A 16,951-nucleotide genomic window follows, 5' to 3' on the forward strand; every position below is an offset into this window, starting at 1 on the left:
TTAAGAAAGGTTCAATCTTTAAATTCTAGAATCATATCTTTTAGTTTCTTGTTAGTCAAGTAATCAATTTTAATTTTAAAAATCAAATCTTTTCCAAAATATCTTTTTCAATCATATCTTTTCAAAATATCTTTTTCAAATCATATCTTCTTCAAAATCAATTTCAAAATCTTTTCCAACTTCTTATCTTTTCAAAATTGATTTTCAAATCTTTTTCAACTAACTAATTGACTTTTTGTTTGTTTCTTATGTTTTTCAAAACCACATAACTACTTTTCTCTCTCTAATTTTCGAAAATTCCTTCCTCTTTTTCAAAATTCTTTTAATTAATTAATTGTTTCAAATTTTAATTTTAATTTTATTTTTTCTCTTAATTTTCGAAATTCACTAACCTTTTTTCAAAAATAATTTTCGAATTTCTCTCCCTCTCATCTTCTTCTATTTATTTATTTATTTTCTAACACTTCTCTTCATCTTAAAATTCGAACCCTCTCTTCTCTTCTGTGTTCGAATTTTTCTCTTCTTCATTCTTATTCTTCTTTTCTTCTACTCACATAAAGGAATCTCTATACTGTGACATAGAGGATTCCTCTTCTTTTCTGTTCTCTTCTTTTTCATATGAGTAGGAGCAAGGACAAGGACATTCTTGTTGAAGCAGATCCTGAACCTGAAAGGACTCTGAAGAAGAAACTAAGAGAAGCTAAAGCACAACAATTTAGAGAAAACCTTACAGAGAATCTCGAAAAAAAAGGAGACATGGCTGAAGCCAATAATAATGCAAGGAGGATGCTTGGTGATTATACTACACCTACTTTCAATTTTTATGGAAGAAGCATCTCAATCCCTGCCATTGGAGCAAACAATTTTGAGCTGAAGCCTCAACTAGTTGCTCTAATGTAACAGAACTGCAAGTTTCATGGACTTCCATCAGAAGATCCCTATCAGTTTTTAATTGAGTTCTTGCAGATTTGTGATACTCTTAAGACTAATGGAGTAGATCCTGAAGTCTACATGCTCATGCTTTTCCCTTTTGCTGTAAGAGACAGAGCTAGAACATGGTTGGACTCACAACCTAAAGATAGCCCAGACTCTTGGGATAAGCTGGTCACGGCCTTCTTGGCCAAGTTCTTTCCTCCTCAAAAGCTGAGCAAGCTTAGAGTGGATGTTCAGACCTTCAAGCAAAAAGATGGTGAATCCCTCTATGAAGCTTGGGAAAGATAAAAGCAGTTGACCAAAAAGTGTCCTTCTGACATGCTTTCAGAATGGACCATTTTGGATATATTCTATGATGGTCTATCTGAGTTCTCTAAGATGTCACTAGACCATTCTGCAGGTGGATCCATTCACCTAAAGAAAACGCCTGCAGAAGCTCAAGAACTCATTGACATGGTTGCAAGTAACCAATTCATGTACACCTCTGAGAGGAATCCTGTGAGTAATGGAACGCCTCAGAGGAAGGGAGTTCTTGAAATTGATGCTCTGAATGCCATATTGGCTTAGAATAAAATGTTGACTCAGCAAGTCAACATGATTTCTCAGAGTCTGAATGGATTGCAAAATGCATCCAACAGTACTAAAGAAGCATCTTCTGAAGAAGAAGCTTATGATCCTGAGAACCCTGCAATGGCAGAAGTGAATTACATGGGTGAAGCCTATGGAAACACCTATAATCCCTCATGGAGAAATTATCCAAATTTCTCATGGAAGGATCAACAAAAGCCCCAACAAGACTTTAATAACGGTGGAAGAAACAGGTTTAGCAATAGCAAGCCTTTTCCATCATCTTCTCAGCAACAGATAGAGAATTCTGAGCAGAGCCCCTCTAGCTTAGCAAACATAGTCTCTGATCTATCTAAGGCCACTTTAAGTTTCATGAATGAAACAAGGTCCTCCATTAGAAACTTGGAGGCACAAGTGGGTCAGCTGAGTAAGAAAATCACTGAAACTCCTCAGAGTACTCTCCCAAGAAATACAGAAGAGAATCCAAAAAGAGAGTGCAAGGCCATTGATATAATCAAAATGGCTGAATCTAAAGAGGATGGGGAGGACGTGAATCCCAATGAGGAAGACCTCATGGGACGTCCTCCAAACAAAAAGGAGTTCCCTATTGAGGACCTAACGGAATCTGAGGCTCATATAAAGACCATAGAGATTCCATTAAACTTTCTTTTGCCATTCATGAGCTCTGAGAACTATTCTTCCTCTAAAGAGGATGAAGATATAACTGAAGAGCAAGTTGCTCAATATCTAGGAGCCATCATGAAGCTGAATGCCAAGTTGTTTGGTAATGAGACTTGGGAAGGTGAACCTCCCTTGCTCATTAGTGAACTAAATACATGGGTTCAGCAAACTTTACCTCAAAAGAAACAAGATCCTGGTAAATTCTTAATATCCTGTACCATAGGAACCATGACCTTTGAGAAGGCTTTATGTGACCTGGAGTCAGGTATAAATCTTATGCTATTCTCTGTAATGGAGAAAATGGGAATCTTTGAGGTACGAGCTACAAGAATCTCATTAGAGATGGCAGACAAGTCAATAAAACAGGCTTATGGATTGGTAAAAGACGTGTTAGTGAAGGTTAAAGGCATTTACATCCCTGCTGATTTCATAATCCTAGACACTGGAAAGGATGAGAATGAATCCATCATTCTTGGAAGACCCTTCCTAGCCACAGCAGGAGTTGTGATTGATGTTGACAGAGGAGAGCTAGTCCTTCAATTGAACGGGGACTACCTTGTGTTTAAAGCTCAAGGATCTTCCTATGCAACCATGGAAAAGAGGCACGATAAGCTTCTCTCAATACAGAGTCAAACAAAGCCCCCACAATCAAACTCTAAGTTTGGTGTTGGGAGGCCACAACCAAATTCTAAGTTTGGTGTTGAACCCCCACATTTAAACTCTAAGTTTGGTGTTGGAAGATCCTAACAATGCTCTGAACATCTGTGAAGCTCCATGAGAGCTCACTGTCAAGCTATTGACATTAAAGAAGTGCTTATTGGGAGGCAACCCAATTTTTATTTATCTATATTTCTATTGTTCTTTTATGTTTTATTAGGTATATGATCATGTGGAGTCACAAAACAATTGCAAAAATTAAAAACAGAATAAAAAATAGTAGAAGAAAAAGCACACCCTGGAGGAAGAGCTGTCTGGCGTTTAAACGCCAGAAACAAGCATTAGTCTGGCGTTAAATGCCAGGATTACATATAGAGGGAATTTTACACGCCTAAAGGGTGCAGGGATGAGAAATCCTTGACACCTCAAGATCTGTGGACCCCACAGGATCCCCACCTACCTTCTCCCTCTCTCTCACACCTTTTCATAACACTCTTCCCCAAACATCATTCACCAATCACCTCAATCACTCTTCCCCATCACCTCTTCACCACTCACATCCATCCTCTCTTCCCCATAAATCCCACCTACCTTCAAATTCAAAATCTCTTTCCCACCTAAACCCACCCTACATGACCAAACCATAAACCCCTCTCCCTCCACTATATAAACCCCTCCATCCTTCTTCATTTTCACATATCACTACCCTCTCTTCTCCCCATTGGCCGAAACCCACACCTCTCTCCCTCTCCTCCATATCTTCTTCTTCTTCTTCTATTCTTTCTTCTTTTGCTTGAGGGCGAGCAACATTCTAAGTTTGGTGTGGTAAAAGCATAGCTTTTTTTTATTTTTCCATAACATTTATGGCACCTAAGGCCGGAGAAACCTCTAGAAAGAGGAAAGAGAAGACAAAAGCTTCCACCTCCGAGTCATGAAAGATGGAGAGATTCATCTCAAAGGTCCATCAAGACCACTTCTATGAAGTTGTGACCAAGAAGAGGGTGATCCCTGAGGTCCCTTTCATGCTCAAGAAAAATGAGTATCCGGAAATCCGACATGAGATCCAACGAAGAGGTTGGGAAGTTCTTACCAACCCCATTCAACAAGTTGGAATCTTAATGGTTCAAGAGTTCTATGCAAACGCATGGATCACTAGGAACCATGATCAAAGCATGAACCCAAACCCAAAGAATTGGCTTACAATGGTTCGGGGGAAATGCTTAGATTTCAGTCCGGAGAACGTAAGGTTGGTGTTCAACTTGCCTATGATGCAAGAAGACGCATGCCCTTATACTAGAAGGGTCAACTTTGATCAAAGGTTGGACCAAGTCCTCATGGACATATGTGTGGAAGGAGCTCAATAGAAAAGAGACTCAAAAGGCAAGCCGGTTCAATTGAGAAGACTGGACCTTAAGTCTGTGACTAGAGGATGGTTGGAGTTCATCCAATGCTCCATCATCCCTACTAGCAACCGATTTGAAGTGACTATAGATCGAGCCATCATGATCCATAGCATCATAATTGGAGAGGAAGTAGAAGTTCATGAAGTCATCTCTCTAGAACTCTACAAAGTAGTCGAAAAGCCCTCCACCTTGGCAAGGCTAGCTTTTCCTCATCTCATTTGCCATCTATTCTACTTAGCTGGAGTTGTCATAAAAGGAGACATCCTCATTGAAGAGGACAAGCCCATCACTAAGAAAAGGATGGAGCAAACAAGAGAGCCTATTCATGGATCTCAAGAGATGCATGAGGAAGCTCATCATTAAGAAATCCCTGAGATGCCTCAAGGGATGCATTTTTCTCCAAACAACTATTGGGAACAACTCAACACTTCTCTAGAAGGATTGAGTCATGACATGAACCAATTAAGGGTGGAAAACCAAGAACACTCTATCATTCTCAATGAGATTAGAGAAGATCAAAGAGCTATGAGGGATGAGCAACAAAGGAAAGGAAGAGACATAGAGGAGCTCAAGAACACCATTGGTCCTTCAAGGAGAAGGCGCCACCATCACTAAGGTGGACTCATTCCTTAACTTCCTTGTTCTTATCTCTCTGTTTTTTTGGTTTTTGAACTTCATGTTTATCTATGTTTGTGTCTTTATTACATGATCATTAGTGTCTAGAGTCTATGTTTTAAGGCTATGAATAATTCCATGAATCCTTCACCTTTCTTAAATGAAAAATGTTTCTAATACAAAAGAACAAGAAGTACATGAGTTTCGAATTCATCCTTGAAATTAGTTTAATTATATTGATGTAGTGACAATACTTTTTGTTTTCTGAATGAATGCTTGAACAGTGCATATTTTTTATCTTGTTATTTATGAATGTTAAAATTGTTGGCTCTTGAAAGAATGATGAAAAAGAGAAATGTTATTGATAATCTGAAAAATTATGAAATTGATTCTTGAAACAAGAAAAAGTAGTGAAGAACAAAGCTTGCAAAAAAAAGTTTAAAGAAAGAAAAAGAAAAAGCAAGCAGAAAAAGCCAATAGCCCTTAAAACCAAAAGGCAACGGTAAAAAGGATCCAAGGCTTTGAGCATCAATGGATAGGAGGACCTAAGGAAATAAATCCAGGCCTAAGCGGCTAAATCAAGCTGTCCCTAACCATGTGCTTGTGGCATGAAGGTCCAAGTGAAAAGCTTGAGACTGAGTGGTTAAAGTCGTGATCCAAAGCAAAGAGAGTGTGCTTAAGAGCTCTGGACACCTCTAACTGGGGACTTTAGCAAAGCTGAGTCACAATCTGAAAAGGTTCACCCAGTCATGTGTCTGTGGCATTTATGTATCCGGTGGTAATACTGGAAAACAAAGTGCTTAGGGCCACGGCCAAGACTCATAAAGTAGCTGTGTTCAAGAATCAACATACTTAACTAAGAGAATCAATAACACTATCTGAACTCTGAATTCATATATATGCCAATCATTCTAAACTTCAAAGGATAAGTGAGATGCCAAAACTGTTCAGAAGCAAAAAGCTACAAGTCCCGCTCATCTAATTAGAACTAATATTCATTGATATTTTGAGATTTATAGTATATTCTCTTCTTTTTATCCTATTTGATTTTCAGTTGCTTGGGGACAAGCAACAATTTAAGTTTGGTGTTGTGATGAGCGGATAATTTATACGCTTTTTGGCATTGTTTTTAGGTAGTTTTTAGTAGGATCTAGTTACTTTTAGGGATGTTTTTATTAGTTTTTATGAAAAATTCACATTTCTGGACATTACTATGAGTTTGTGTGTCTTTCTGTGATTTTAGGTATTTTCTGGCTGAAATTGAGGGACCTGAGCAAAAATCTGATTCAGGCTGAAAAAGGACTGCTAATGTTGTTGGAGTCTGACCTCCCTGCACTCGAAATGAATTTTCTGGAGCTACAGAACTCTAAATGGCGCGCTCTTAACTGCGTTAAAAAGTAGACATCCAGGGGTTTCCAAAAATATATAATAGTCCATACTTTATTCGAGTTTAGATGACGCAAACTGGCGTTAAACGCCAGTTCCATGCTGCATTCTGGAGTAAAACGCCAGAAACACGTCACAAACCAGAGTTAAACGCCAAAAAACGTTACAACTTGGCGTTTAATTCCAAGAGAAGCCTCTGCACGTGTAAAGCTCAAGCTCAGCCCAAGCACACACCAAAGTGGGCCCCGAAAGTGAATTTCTGCACTAAGACTTATTTCTGTCAACCCTAGTAACTAGTTTAGTATAAATAGAACTTTTTACTATTGTATTGAGTGTCTTTTGACTGGGTACTTTTCCCTTATTTTCGATTTCATATGCCATTTTAGGGAGGCTGGCCATTCGGCCATGCCTGGACCATCACTTATGTATTTTCAACGGTGGAGTTTCTACACACCATAGATTAAGGTGTGGAGCTCTGTTGTACCTCGAGAATTAATGCAATTATTTTTGTTCTTCTATTCAATTCAAGCTTATTCTTATTGTAAGATATTCACTACACTTCAACCTGATGGATGTGATGATCCGTGAGACTTATCATCATCCGTCCTTATGAATGCGTGCCTGACAACCACTTTCGTTCTACAAGCGAGATATAGAGTGTGTATCTGTTGGATTCCTTAATCAGAATCTTCGTGGTATAAGCTAGAATCCATTGGCAGCATTCTTGAGAATCCGGAAAGTCTAAACCTTGTCTGTGGTATTCTGAGTAGGATTCAGGGATTGAATGACAGTGACGAGCTTCAAACTCGCGAGTGTTGGGCGTAGTGACAGACGCAAAAGAATCACTGGATTTTATTCCGACATGATCGAGAACCGACAGATGATTAGCCATGCTGTGACAGAGCATTTGGACCATTTTCACTGAGAGGATGGGAAGTAGCCATTGACAACAGTGACGCCCTACATACAGCTTGCCATAGAAAGGAGTAAGAATGATTGGATGAAAGCAGTAGGAAAGCAGAGATTCAGAAAGAACAAAGCATCTCCATACACTTATCTGAAATTCCCACCAATGATTTACATAAGTATCTCTATCTCTATTTTATGCTTTATTTATTTTCATATTTGAAAACCATTATAACCATTATTATCCGCCTAACTGAGATTTACAAGATGACCATAGCTTGCTTCATACCAACAATCTCCGTGGGATCGACCCTTACTCACGTAAGGTACTACTTGGACGACCCAGTGCACTTGCTGGTTAGTTGTGTGAAGTTGTGACAAAGTGTGATTCATGTTTGAGAGCTCCAAGTCTTTGGCGCCATTGTTGATGATCACAATTTCGTGCACCAGTTGGCATGGTGGATATAGGTTAGGGACATATGGAGGTGAATGGTGGAAAGGGACTTGTGAGTATGGTGGTTCAAAGTTATGTTGAAGAGGTGGTTCATAAGCATATGGTGGGGCTTGTTGGTAACTACAAGGGGATCCACCATATCTATCATCTTGGTACGCACCTTGGAATGGCTCTTGGCCATAGTAATTTGGTGGAGGTTGGTTGTCACGAAGAAGTCCACCATAACTATTGTCTTGATATGCATCATAGAATGGTTGCTGGCTATAGCGCATTGGAGGTGGTTGTTGCCAAGAGAGTTGATCAAATCCTTGTGGCTCCTCCTATCTTTGAGTGTTCCAACCTTGATGCCTGTTCTCATCATAGCTTCCATTCCTTACAACAACATTGGAACCAAACTTAAAGACAGAGGGGTGAGAATTCATAGTAGTGAATAAAAATTAAAAACAAAAAATGAAAACAAATAAACAAGCAAAAGCAAATATTTACAATAACCAATAATAAGGCACACGTTTGCAATTCCCCGGTAACGGCGCCATTTGTACGAAAAGATTCTTTGCTAGTAAAGAATTTTCGCAGATGCGCGTGTCCGCGTGCTTTGTGTGTGCGCATCCCTGAACGCCAGATCAACTATGAAAAATTATATATCATCACGAAGCCCCGGATGTTAGGTTTCCAACGCAACTAAAACCGCTTCATTTGGACTTTTGTAGCTCAAGTTATGATCGATTGAGTGCGAAGAAGTCAGGCTTGACAGCTTTGCAGTTCCTTCAATTTCTTGTATTCCTTCCACCTTTGTATGCTTCCTTTCCATCCTCTAAGCCATTCCTACCATGTGATCTCTGAAAACACTTAACACACATATCAAGGCATCGAATGGTAATAAGAGGGGATTAAACATCGCTAAATTAAGACCAAAGAAGCATGTTTTCAATCATAGCACAAAATCAGGAAGGAAAATGTAAAACATGCGAATTCAATGAATAAGTGTGAGATTAATGGATAAAATCCATTCAATTAAGTACAAGATGTACCACGAAATAGTGGTGCATCAGTCATACTTTACCGTTTGACTGTCATGTGTTCTTTAATTTACCTTGTTGTATCTCACTTCGTTTTCATGCTGATTCTATCGGTATTTCATTTTCAAGACTTGTTGTCTTTTAATTTGTTTTTCTTTGGACTTGAAGTCTCGTTGTTAATAAAAAAATCTTTTGATCATTACTCATTTTACTTTTCTAAAATTATATTTTTTATAAATATTTTTTAATAATTACTAAAGATATCTAAATTTATATTATATATTCAAATAAAATTTATAAACATTAACATATTACAATACAATGATATAATTTTAAATAAAATGATTAAAATAGCAGTACTATAAATTAAAGAGATAAGTACTATTTTCGTTTCTAAAGTTTAGGATAAAAATTAAAAATGTCTCTCAAATTTTGTTACGTTCAAAATCATTTTTAATATTAAATTTTGTTTTAAAATCATCATTTTTCTAATTCACGAACCAAAATACCCTTGGTCGTTAACTCTCCCCCGTCACCCTCTTCACTCCAACACTCCTCCTAATTTTCGTTCTTTAATCTAACCACACAAAATGATAATTCAATCATTAACTATGAAAGAAGAATAGTTGCATCATTTGTATGTATGTAATTATGTGTGTTGTATGATGCAGATGATTGAAAATAGCGGTATCTATAATTTACACAGAATTAATTTCAGCCAATTCCATTCCCATTGATTCCAACTTGAAAATCAATGGTAATAGTAGCACTATCACTATCACCACTCATAAGGAAAAACCTTTTCCTCAATTCCCTCCACACCACTACCGACTCCCCTCAACCACCAATTCTCATCCCTAAATATCCTCCTCCCTACAAATTCTTCCAAAATCCTCCCACCAACCACCTTTCTCTTAAACACCATCACCGCTTCAACAACCTCAAGCCAGTCAGCCGCCATGGCATTGTTGCCTCCAACGATGACTTTACCGTAGCCTACCTCCTCTCCGAGGCTCCATTCAAGTTCCAATTCAGCTACTTCGAGACCCCAAAGGAGAAGTCCATTGCCATTAAGGAGCCGGTGTTCCTGCTGGAGTTATTGAGCCTGCCCGCAACATCATGGTACCAATATGGTGAAGTAGTTGGAGATGGCGAAGCCGTTGAAGCTTGGTAAGTAGGGGTGATAATGGGTAGGATAGAGTTTTGATTCAATCCTAACCCTACTGTGCGTTGAGATTTTTATATAAACTCAATCCACCATATTTGCAAGTTGAGAATATCTCAACCCTAACCATACTTGTTCTTAATCTGTCAGTACTCGATCCTACCTGCAAGTTACTAAAAAGATGCAATGTTATTATATAATTTGATAATATAGTTTAAAATAGAACTGACTTTGATGTAAAAAAAGTATTAAATTAATGATTTTTTCTTAATGACTAAGGATCTTTTATATTTAGTGAGATGTCTTTAGTTTAACATCTACTTGAAATATATTTTTATATAAATATATAATATAATATATATAGGATGCGAATTGGTCGGGTATAATTGAGGCTCAACCCGCACCCTACCCGGCCAGCACAAGAATACTACCACACCAGATCGGGTTGACAACGTTATTCGATCAGGTTGGATCGAATTGGGTACCCGCAGGTAGAGTGCATGTTGCCACCCCTGTTGGTAAGTACTCCAAGAATAAAAAGATTAGGGAGAAAATACTCGACGACCCTTGAAGAAATGGGATATAGCAAATAAGGATGTTTGTTAAGCCTATGGTCTTCGAAAATCGTCAAGTTAATCTTGGTTAAGTTCCTTCTTTCCTTGCTAGAGGCGGAGATTGCGGCTGGAGAAAAGAGCAGAGTGCAAAAATCAAGGGAAAAAAGATAATTGGAGTGAGGAATGTGAGGAGGAAAGGTGATTATGAAGGTTATTTTGGTTCGAAAATTAAAAAAATAATTTTAAAATAAAATTTTATGTTATACATGATTTTGAAAAAAAAAGGATGATTTTAATTTTTTCTTCAAATTTTAAAGACTAAAATTGTATTTATTTTTAAATTAAATAAAATAAACACTTATATTATTATTCTTTTAAATGAATAAATATGAGAAAATTAATTAAAAATATATCATCAAATTTTTCTTCCAATTTTATTTATTATTCAAAATATCAATTTTCATAATTTAGTTTTCATCATATTTCAATTGAATTTTTTAATTGATTTTTATAAATAAAATTATTAATTAATTCAACTAATAATAACTTAGTTTAAATACCGCATTAAAGCATATCAAACTATTAAATTTTTTTACTAATATTATTTAATAATATATTATAAATAATTTCCAAAATTGTAAATGGCATAAATACAAATGAATAATTTTAAAGACTACTAATACTTTGTCAGGAAATCCTCTTAAATCCTTTTACAATGATTGGAATATCTTACAGGAAAGAAAAAAGAGGAGCTCTTCTAATAAGAAATGAATCTAAAATAGGATGAAAATTAAAGAAAGAGATTTTTCTATCTCAATTTAATTTTTTAATGTAACAGTTAAGAGAATTATTCTACTTGTTTTATTCATATCAAAATTTTTCAAAAAAATTCAAAAAATTTTCATTCATCAAAATTAAAAAAAATTGCTACAAAATTTAGAGATTTTTATACCTCTTAAATTAAAACCCTAATTCATAAGTTCACTAAAATAAAAATAGATCAAATCATAATTGGGCCTAAAATAAATAAAATAAATATAAAATAAGTATTAAAATAAATACTAATAAAGTGATGACTATTTGATCCGACTGGACTAACGAGAGTCTTCAATGCAACTTGTAAATAGTAAGACATTTGATTTTTCATAATCGTTAACCATTGTCTTGGCCAATTCTTGATATGTCTCCTAAACAAATGATTTAGCGATGTTTGCAAAATTTTTTTCTATTTTTGTAGTTGTTGCTCTTGTAATTGGATCAATTGGTATATGACAGTTTTTAGTTTGTTCTACAGAGCTGGTATCATTCTTTTTCTCTTGAAAATAAAATTTAATTTGATTGAGATACCTAGGCAGTAGGGTAAATTTCGGATAATTAGTAACTAATTAATCAATAAATTAATTTTTATTTAAAAAAATTAGAAAATCAAATTTTATAGTTTAATGACGTAGAAATAATTAAAATATAAATTTTAACACTAATTTCAAAGGTTTTGGTCCAAAGTTGAGCCAAACAAGCCGAATCGAGCAAACCGGGCCCATAATAGGCCCAAGGCCCAACCCAACACCCCATATATAAAGAGCTTTAGCTCTTCCTTTTCCTTCCTCAATGAAACACGCTGCTGCTTGCATGAGGAGAAGGAAAGAAGCTCTAAACCCTAATATCCCCTTTCAAACTCACATAACTTTCAATCTGGAGCTTTGATCGCTGCACTGCTTGCGGCCAGGCGATCACCGCGTCAAACTCTACAATGCTCACTAAAAAATTTGGTAAGTACCTCACCATTTTTTGCTCATTCACTTTCTCCCTAATTTAAAAAATTTGAGGTTTTGGTTTTGAGAGACTATGTAATTTTGGTGTTTAGGATCGAATTGGATTTATGGGCTTGCCGGATCTTGTCCCAAACACTTGTTGGTATGGTGAGAACCTCTAACCCTTGTGAAATTATTAAATTAGTAAATCCTATATTGATTTTAATAATGTTAGTGTGTGATTAGATTGTATATATGTGATTTGGAACTAAATTGGTAGTGTTGGAAGCTTAATTTTGGACCTTGGAGACTGAGTTGCTGTTGGTGTGCATTTTGGTGTTTGGGACGTCGGAGGGACGACGATGTTTATGGTGTTCCGGGCTTAAGGAGGAATTGGCCAATGTATGGTTTTGGTTTCTCGTAGATAATATATAATTTTTTGTGAAAACGTAGGCTAGATGACCAGAGGATAGGTTGAAGTATATATGTATGTTAAGGGTTAGAAATCTGGTGCACGAAATTGTGATCATCAATGGCGCCATCAACATGGTACGCTCAATTGCAATCTCAACTCTTTATCACAACTTCGCACAACTAACCAGCAAGTGCACTAGGTTGTCCAAGTAATAAACCTTACGCGAGTAAGGGTCGATCCCGAGATTGTTGGTATGAAGCAAGCTATGGTCACCTTGTAAATCTCAGTCAGGCAGATTCAAATGGTTATGGGTGATTTATGAATAAAACATAAAGATAAAGATAGAGATACTTATGTAATTCATTGGTGAGAATTTCAGATAAGCGTATGAAGATGCTTTGTCCCTTCCGTCTCTCTGCTTTCCTACTGTCTTCATCCAATCCTTCTTACTCCTTTTCATGGCAAGCTGTATGTTGGGCATCACCGTTGTCAGTGGCTACAATACCGTCCTCTCAGTGAAAATGTTCAACGCACCCTGTCACGGCACGGCTAATCATCTGTCGGTTCTCAATCAGGTTGGAGTAGAATCCATTGATTCTTTTGCGTCTGTCACTAACGCCCAGCCTTCAGGAGTTTGAAGCTCGTCACAGTCATTCAATCATTGAATCCTACTCAGAATACCACAGACAAGGTTTAGACCTTCCGGATTCTCTTGAATGCTGATGAGCGGATAATTTATACGCTTTTTGGCATTGTTTTTAGGTAGTTTTTAGTAAGTTCAAGCTACTTTTAGGGATGTTTTCATTAGTTTTTATGTTAAATTCACATTTCTGGACTTTACTATGAGTTTGTGTATTTTTCTGTGATTTCAGGTAATTTCTGGCTGAAATTGAGGGACTTGAGCAAAACTCTGAAAAAAGGCTGACAAAAGGACTGTTGATGCTGTTGATGAGCGAATAATTTATACGCTCTCAACGGCGTTGAAAAGTAGACATCCAGGGCTTTCTAGCAATATATAATAGTCCATACTTTATTCGGAAATTGACGACGTAACTTGGCGTTGAACGCCAAGTACATGCTGCTGTCTGGAGTTAAACGCCAGAAAAACGTCATGATCCGGAGTTGAACGCCCAAAACACGTCATAACTCGGAGTTCAACTCCAAGAGAAGCCTCAGCTCGTGGATTGATCAAGCTCAGCCCAAGCATACACCAAGTGGGCCCCGGAAGTGGATTTATGCATCAATTACTTACTCATGTAAACCCTAGTAGCTAGTCTAGTATATATAGGACCTCTTACTATTGTATTAGACATCTTTGGTCTCAGTTTTGTTTTATTCTTCATCCTAAGAGGCTATTGATCATGTTTTAGGGGGCTGGCCATTCGGCCATGCCTGAACCTTTTACTTATGTATTTTCAACGGTGGAGTTTCTGCACACCATAGATTAAGGGTGTGGAGCTCTGCTGTACCTCAAGTATTAATGCAATTCTATTTTCTTTTATTCAAATCTCTCTTATTCTTATTCCAAGATATTCATTCGCACCCAAGAACATGATGAATGTGATGATTATATGACCCTCATTATCATTCTCACTTATGAACGCGCGTGATTGACAACCACTTCCGTTCTACATGCAACAGAGCTTGAATGTGTATCTCTTAGATTCCCCAACAGAATCTTCGTGGTATAAGCTAGATAGATGGCGGCATTTATGAGGATCCGGAAAGTCTCACCTTGTCTGTGGTATTCCGAGTAGGATCCTGGGAATCCGGAAAGTCTAACCTTGTCTGTGGTATTCCGAGTAGGATTCCGGTAATGAATGACTGTGACGTGCTTCAGACTCGCAAGTGCTGGGCGTTAGTGACAGACGCAAAAGAATCAAGGGATTCTATTCCAGTAGGCGCGGGAACCAACCAGTGATTAGCCGTGCTGTGACAGAGCGCGTGAGCGTAGTTTTCACTGCGAGGATGGGATGTAGCCTTCGGCCAGGTGATGCCTCCAGACGATTAGCCATGCGAGTGACAGCCGCAGAGGACCATTTTCCCGTGAGGATAGAAAGTAGCCATCGTCGAATGGTGAACCCCTATACACAGCTTGCCATGGAAAGGAGTAAGAAGGATTGAGTTGAAGCAGTAGGAAAGTAGGCGTCCTTGAGCCATACAGTATCTCCATATGCTTATCTGAAATTCCCACCAATGAATCTGCATAAGTATTCTATCCCTTTTTATTTTCTATTTATTCCATTAATCAAATTTAAACCAATAATCCAATTATCCTTGAATCGCCTGACTGAGATTTGCAAGGTGACCATAGCTTGCTTCATACCAACAATCTCTGTGGGATCGACCCTTACTCACGTAAGGTTTATTACTTGGACGACCCAGTACACTTGCTGGTTAGTTGAACGGAATTGTGAAAACAACTGATGCCATAATAATGATTTCATACAAGTACAAAAGAACATGGATCACAATTTCGTCCACCAAGTTTTTGGCGCCGTTGCCGGGGATTGTTCGAGTATGGATAACTAACGGTTCATCTTGTTGCTCAGATTAGGTAATTTTCTTTTCAAAAATCTTTTTCAAAATTGTTCTTTTCTTTTTTCATTTTTTCCAACCATGTTTTTCGAAAAAAAATTAAAATAAAAATCCAAAAAAATTAGAAAATCATAAAAATAAAAAATATTTTGTGTTTCTTGTTTGAGTCTTAAGTCAATTTTTAAGTTTGGTGTCAATTGCATGCTTTAAAAATTTTTTCTTGCATTTTTCGAAAATCCATGCATTCATAGTGTTCTTCATGATCTTCAAGTTGTTCTTGATAAGTCCTCTTATTTGATCTTGATGATTTCTTGTTTTGTGTCTTATGTTGTTTTTCATATGCATTTTTTGTTTGTTAAAGTCCATGCATTAAAGATTTCTAAGTTTGGTGTTTTGCATGTTTTCTTTGCATTAAAAATTTTTCAAAAATATGTTCTTGATGTTCATCATGATCTTCAAAGTGTTCTTGGTGTTCATCTTGACATTCATAGCATTCTTGCATGCATTCATTGTTTTGATCTAAAAATTTCATGCATTGAGTATTTTTGTTGTTTTTTTCTCTCATCTTTAAAAATTCAAAAATCAAAAAAATATCTTTTCCTTATTTCCCTCCAAAATTTCAAAATTTTGGAATTAACTTGGTCAAAAATTTTTCAAAATTAGTTGTTTCTTACAAGTCAAGTCAAAATTTCAATTTTAAAAAAATCTTATCTTTTTAAAATCTTCTTTTCAAAAATCATATCTTTTTTATTTTTCTATCATTTTCGAAAATTTCAAAAATATTTTTCAAATTATTTTCAAAATCTTTTTCTTATCTTTTATATCTAAAATTAGCTAACAATTAATGTGATTGGTTCAAAAATTTGAAGTTTGTTACCTTCTTGTTAAGACAGGTTCAATCTTTAAATTCTAGAATCTTATCTTGTAATTTCTTGTTAGTTAAGTCATTTTAAAAAAAAATTTAAATCTTTTTTTCAAAATATCTTTTTCTTAAAAACTTTTATCTTATTTTTTTTTATCCTATCCTTCTCAAAAATTTTATCTTTTTCAAAATTTGATTTCAAAATATCTTATTATCTTCTTATCTTTTTAAATTTTGATTTCAAATCTTTTTCAATCAACTAACTAACTTTTTGTTTGTTTCTAATCTTTTTCAAAACCACCTAACTACTTCTCCCTCTTCTATTTTCGAAAATATCTCTCTCTTTTTCAAAATTTCTTTTTAATCAATTAATTGTTTTAAATTTTAATTATATTTTATCTTTAATTTTCAAAAATTACTAACCTCTTTTTCAAAATTATTTTCGAAATCTCCCTTCTCTTTTCTTCTTCTATTTAATTGTTTAATTACTAACACTTCTCTTTACCTGTCTTCATCCAAAAATTCGAATTCTTCTTCATTCTTCTACTCCTTTCATTCTTCTACTCCCTTCTTTTTCTACTAACATAAAGGAATCTCTATACTGTGACATAGAGGATTTCTCTTTCTTTTCTTGTTTTCTTCTCTTTCATATGAGCAGGAACAAGGATAAAGGCACTCTTGTTGAAATTGATCCAGAACCTGAAAGGACTCTGAAGAGAAAATTAAGAGAAGCTAAATTACAACAATCCAGAAACAACCTTTCAGAAATTTTCGAACAAGAGAAGGAGATGGCAGCCGAAAATAATAATAATAATGCAAGGAGAATGCTTGGTGACTTCACAAAGCCAACGTCCAAGTTTGATGGAAGAAGCATCTCCATTCCTGCCATTGGAGCCAACAACTTTGAGCTGAAACCTCAGTTAGTTGCTTTAATGCAACAAAACTGCAAGTTTTATGGACTTCCATCTGAAGATCCTTATCAGTTTTTAACTGAGTTCTTGCAGATCTGTGAGACTGTAAAGACGAATGGAGTTGATCCTGAAGT

The 16,951-nt window shown here is 36.2% G+C and overlaps 1 protein-coding gene and 1 non-coding gene across 2 annotated transcripts; one reads left to right on the forward strand and one right to left on the reverse strand.

Moving 5' to 3' along the window:
- Nucleotides 1-1,149: 1,149 nt before the first annotated feature.
- On the reverse strand, nucleotides 1,150-1,257 carry LOC130958637 (small nucleolar RNA R71). Its single transcript, XR_009077749.1, has one exon. It is a non-coding gene; the product is annotated as a small nucleolar RNA R71 (small nucleolar RNA).
- A 7,933-nt stretch (nucleotides 1,258-9,190) lies between these two features.
- Nucleotides 9,191-10,617, forward strand: LOC130954055 (CRS2-associated factor 2, chloroplastic-like). The gene is made up of 2 exons (XM_057880793.1): nucleotides 9,191-9,791; nucleotides 10,151-10,617. Exons 1-2 carry the CDS (start codon nucleotides 9,376-9,378, stop codon nucleotides 10,170-10,172), a joined length of 438 nt encoding a protein of 145 aa, XP_057736776.1. The 5' UTR covers nucleotides 9,191-9,375; the 3' UTR covers nucleotides 10,173-10,617.
- Nucleotides 10,618-16,951: the final 6,334 nt, after the last annotated feature.

Source organism: Arachis stenosperma, chromosome 10, assembly GCF_014773155.1.
Source record: "Arachis stenosperma cultivar V10309 chromosome 10, arast.V10309.gnm1.PFL2, whole genome shotgun sequence".
Classification (NCBI taxonomy): domain Eukaryota; kingdom Viridiplantae; phylum Streptophyta; class Magnoliopsida; order Fabales; family Fabaceae; genus Arachis; species Arachis stenosperma.

Bases quoted from the DNA above. Each gene is read 5' to 3' on its own strand.
- LOC130954055 (XM_057880793.1), top strand. From the start codon at position 9,376: ATGGTAATAGTAGCACTATCACTATCACCACTCATAAGGAAAAACCTT. The intron at 9,792-10,150 runs GTAAGTAGGGGT...TAATATATATAG, and splicing joins GGCGAAGCCGTTGAAGCTTG to GATGCGAATTGGTCGGGTAT.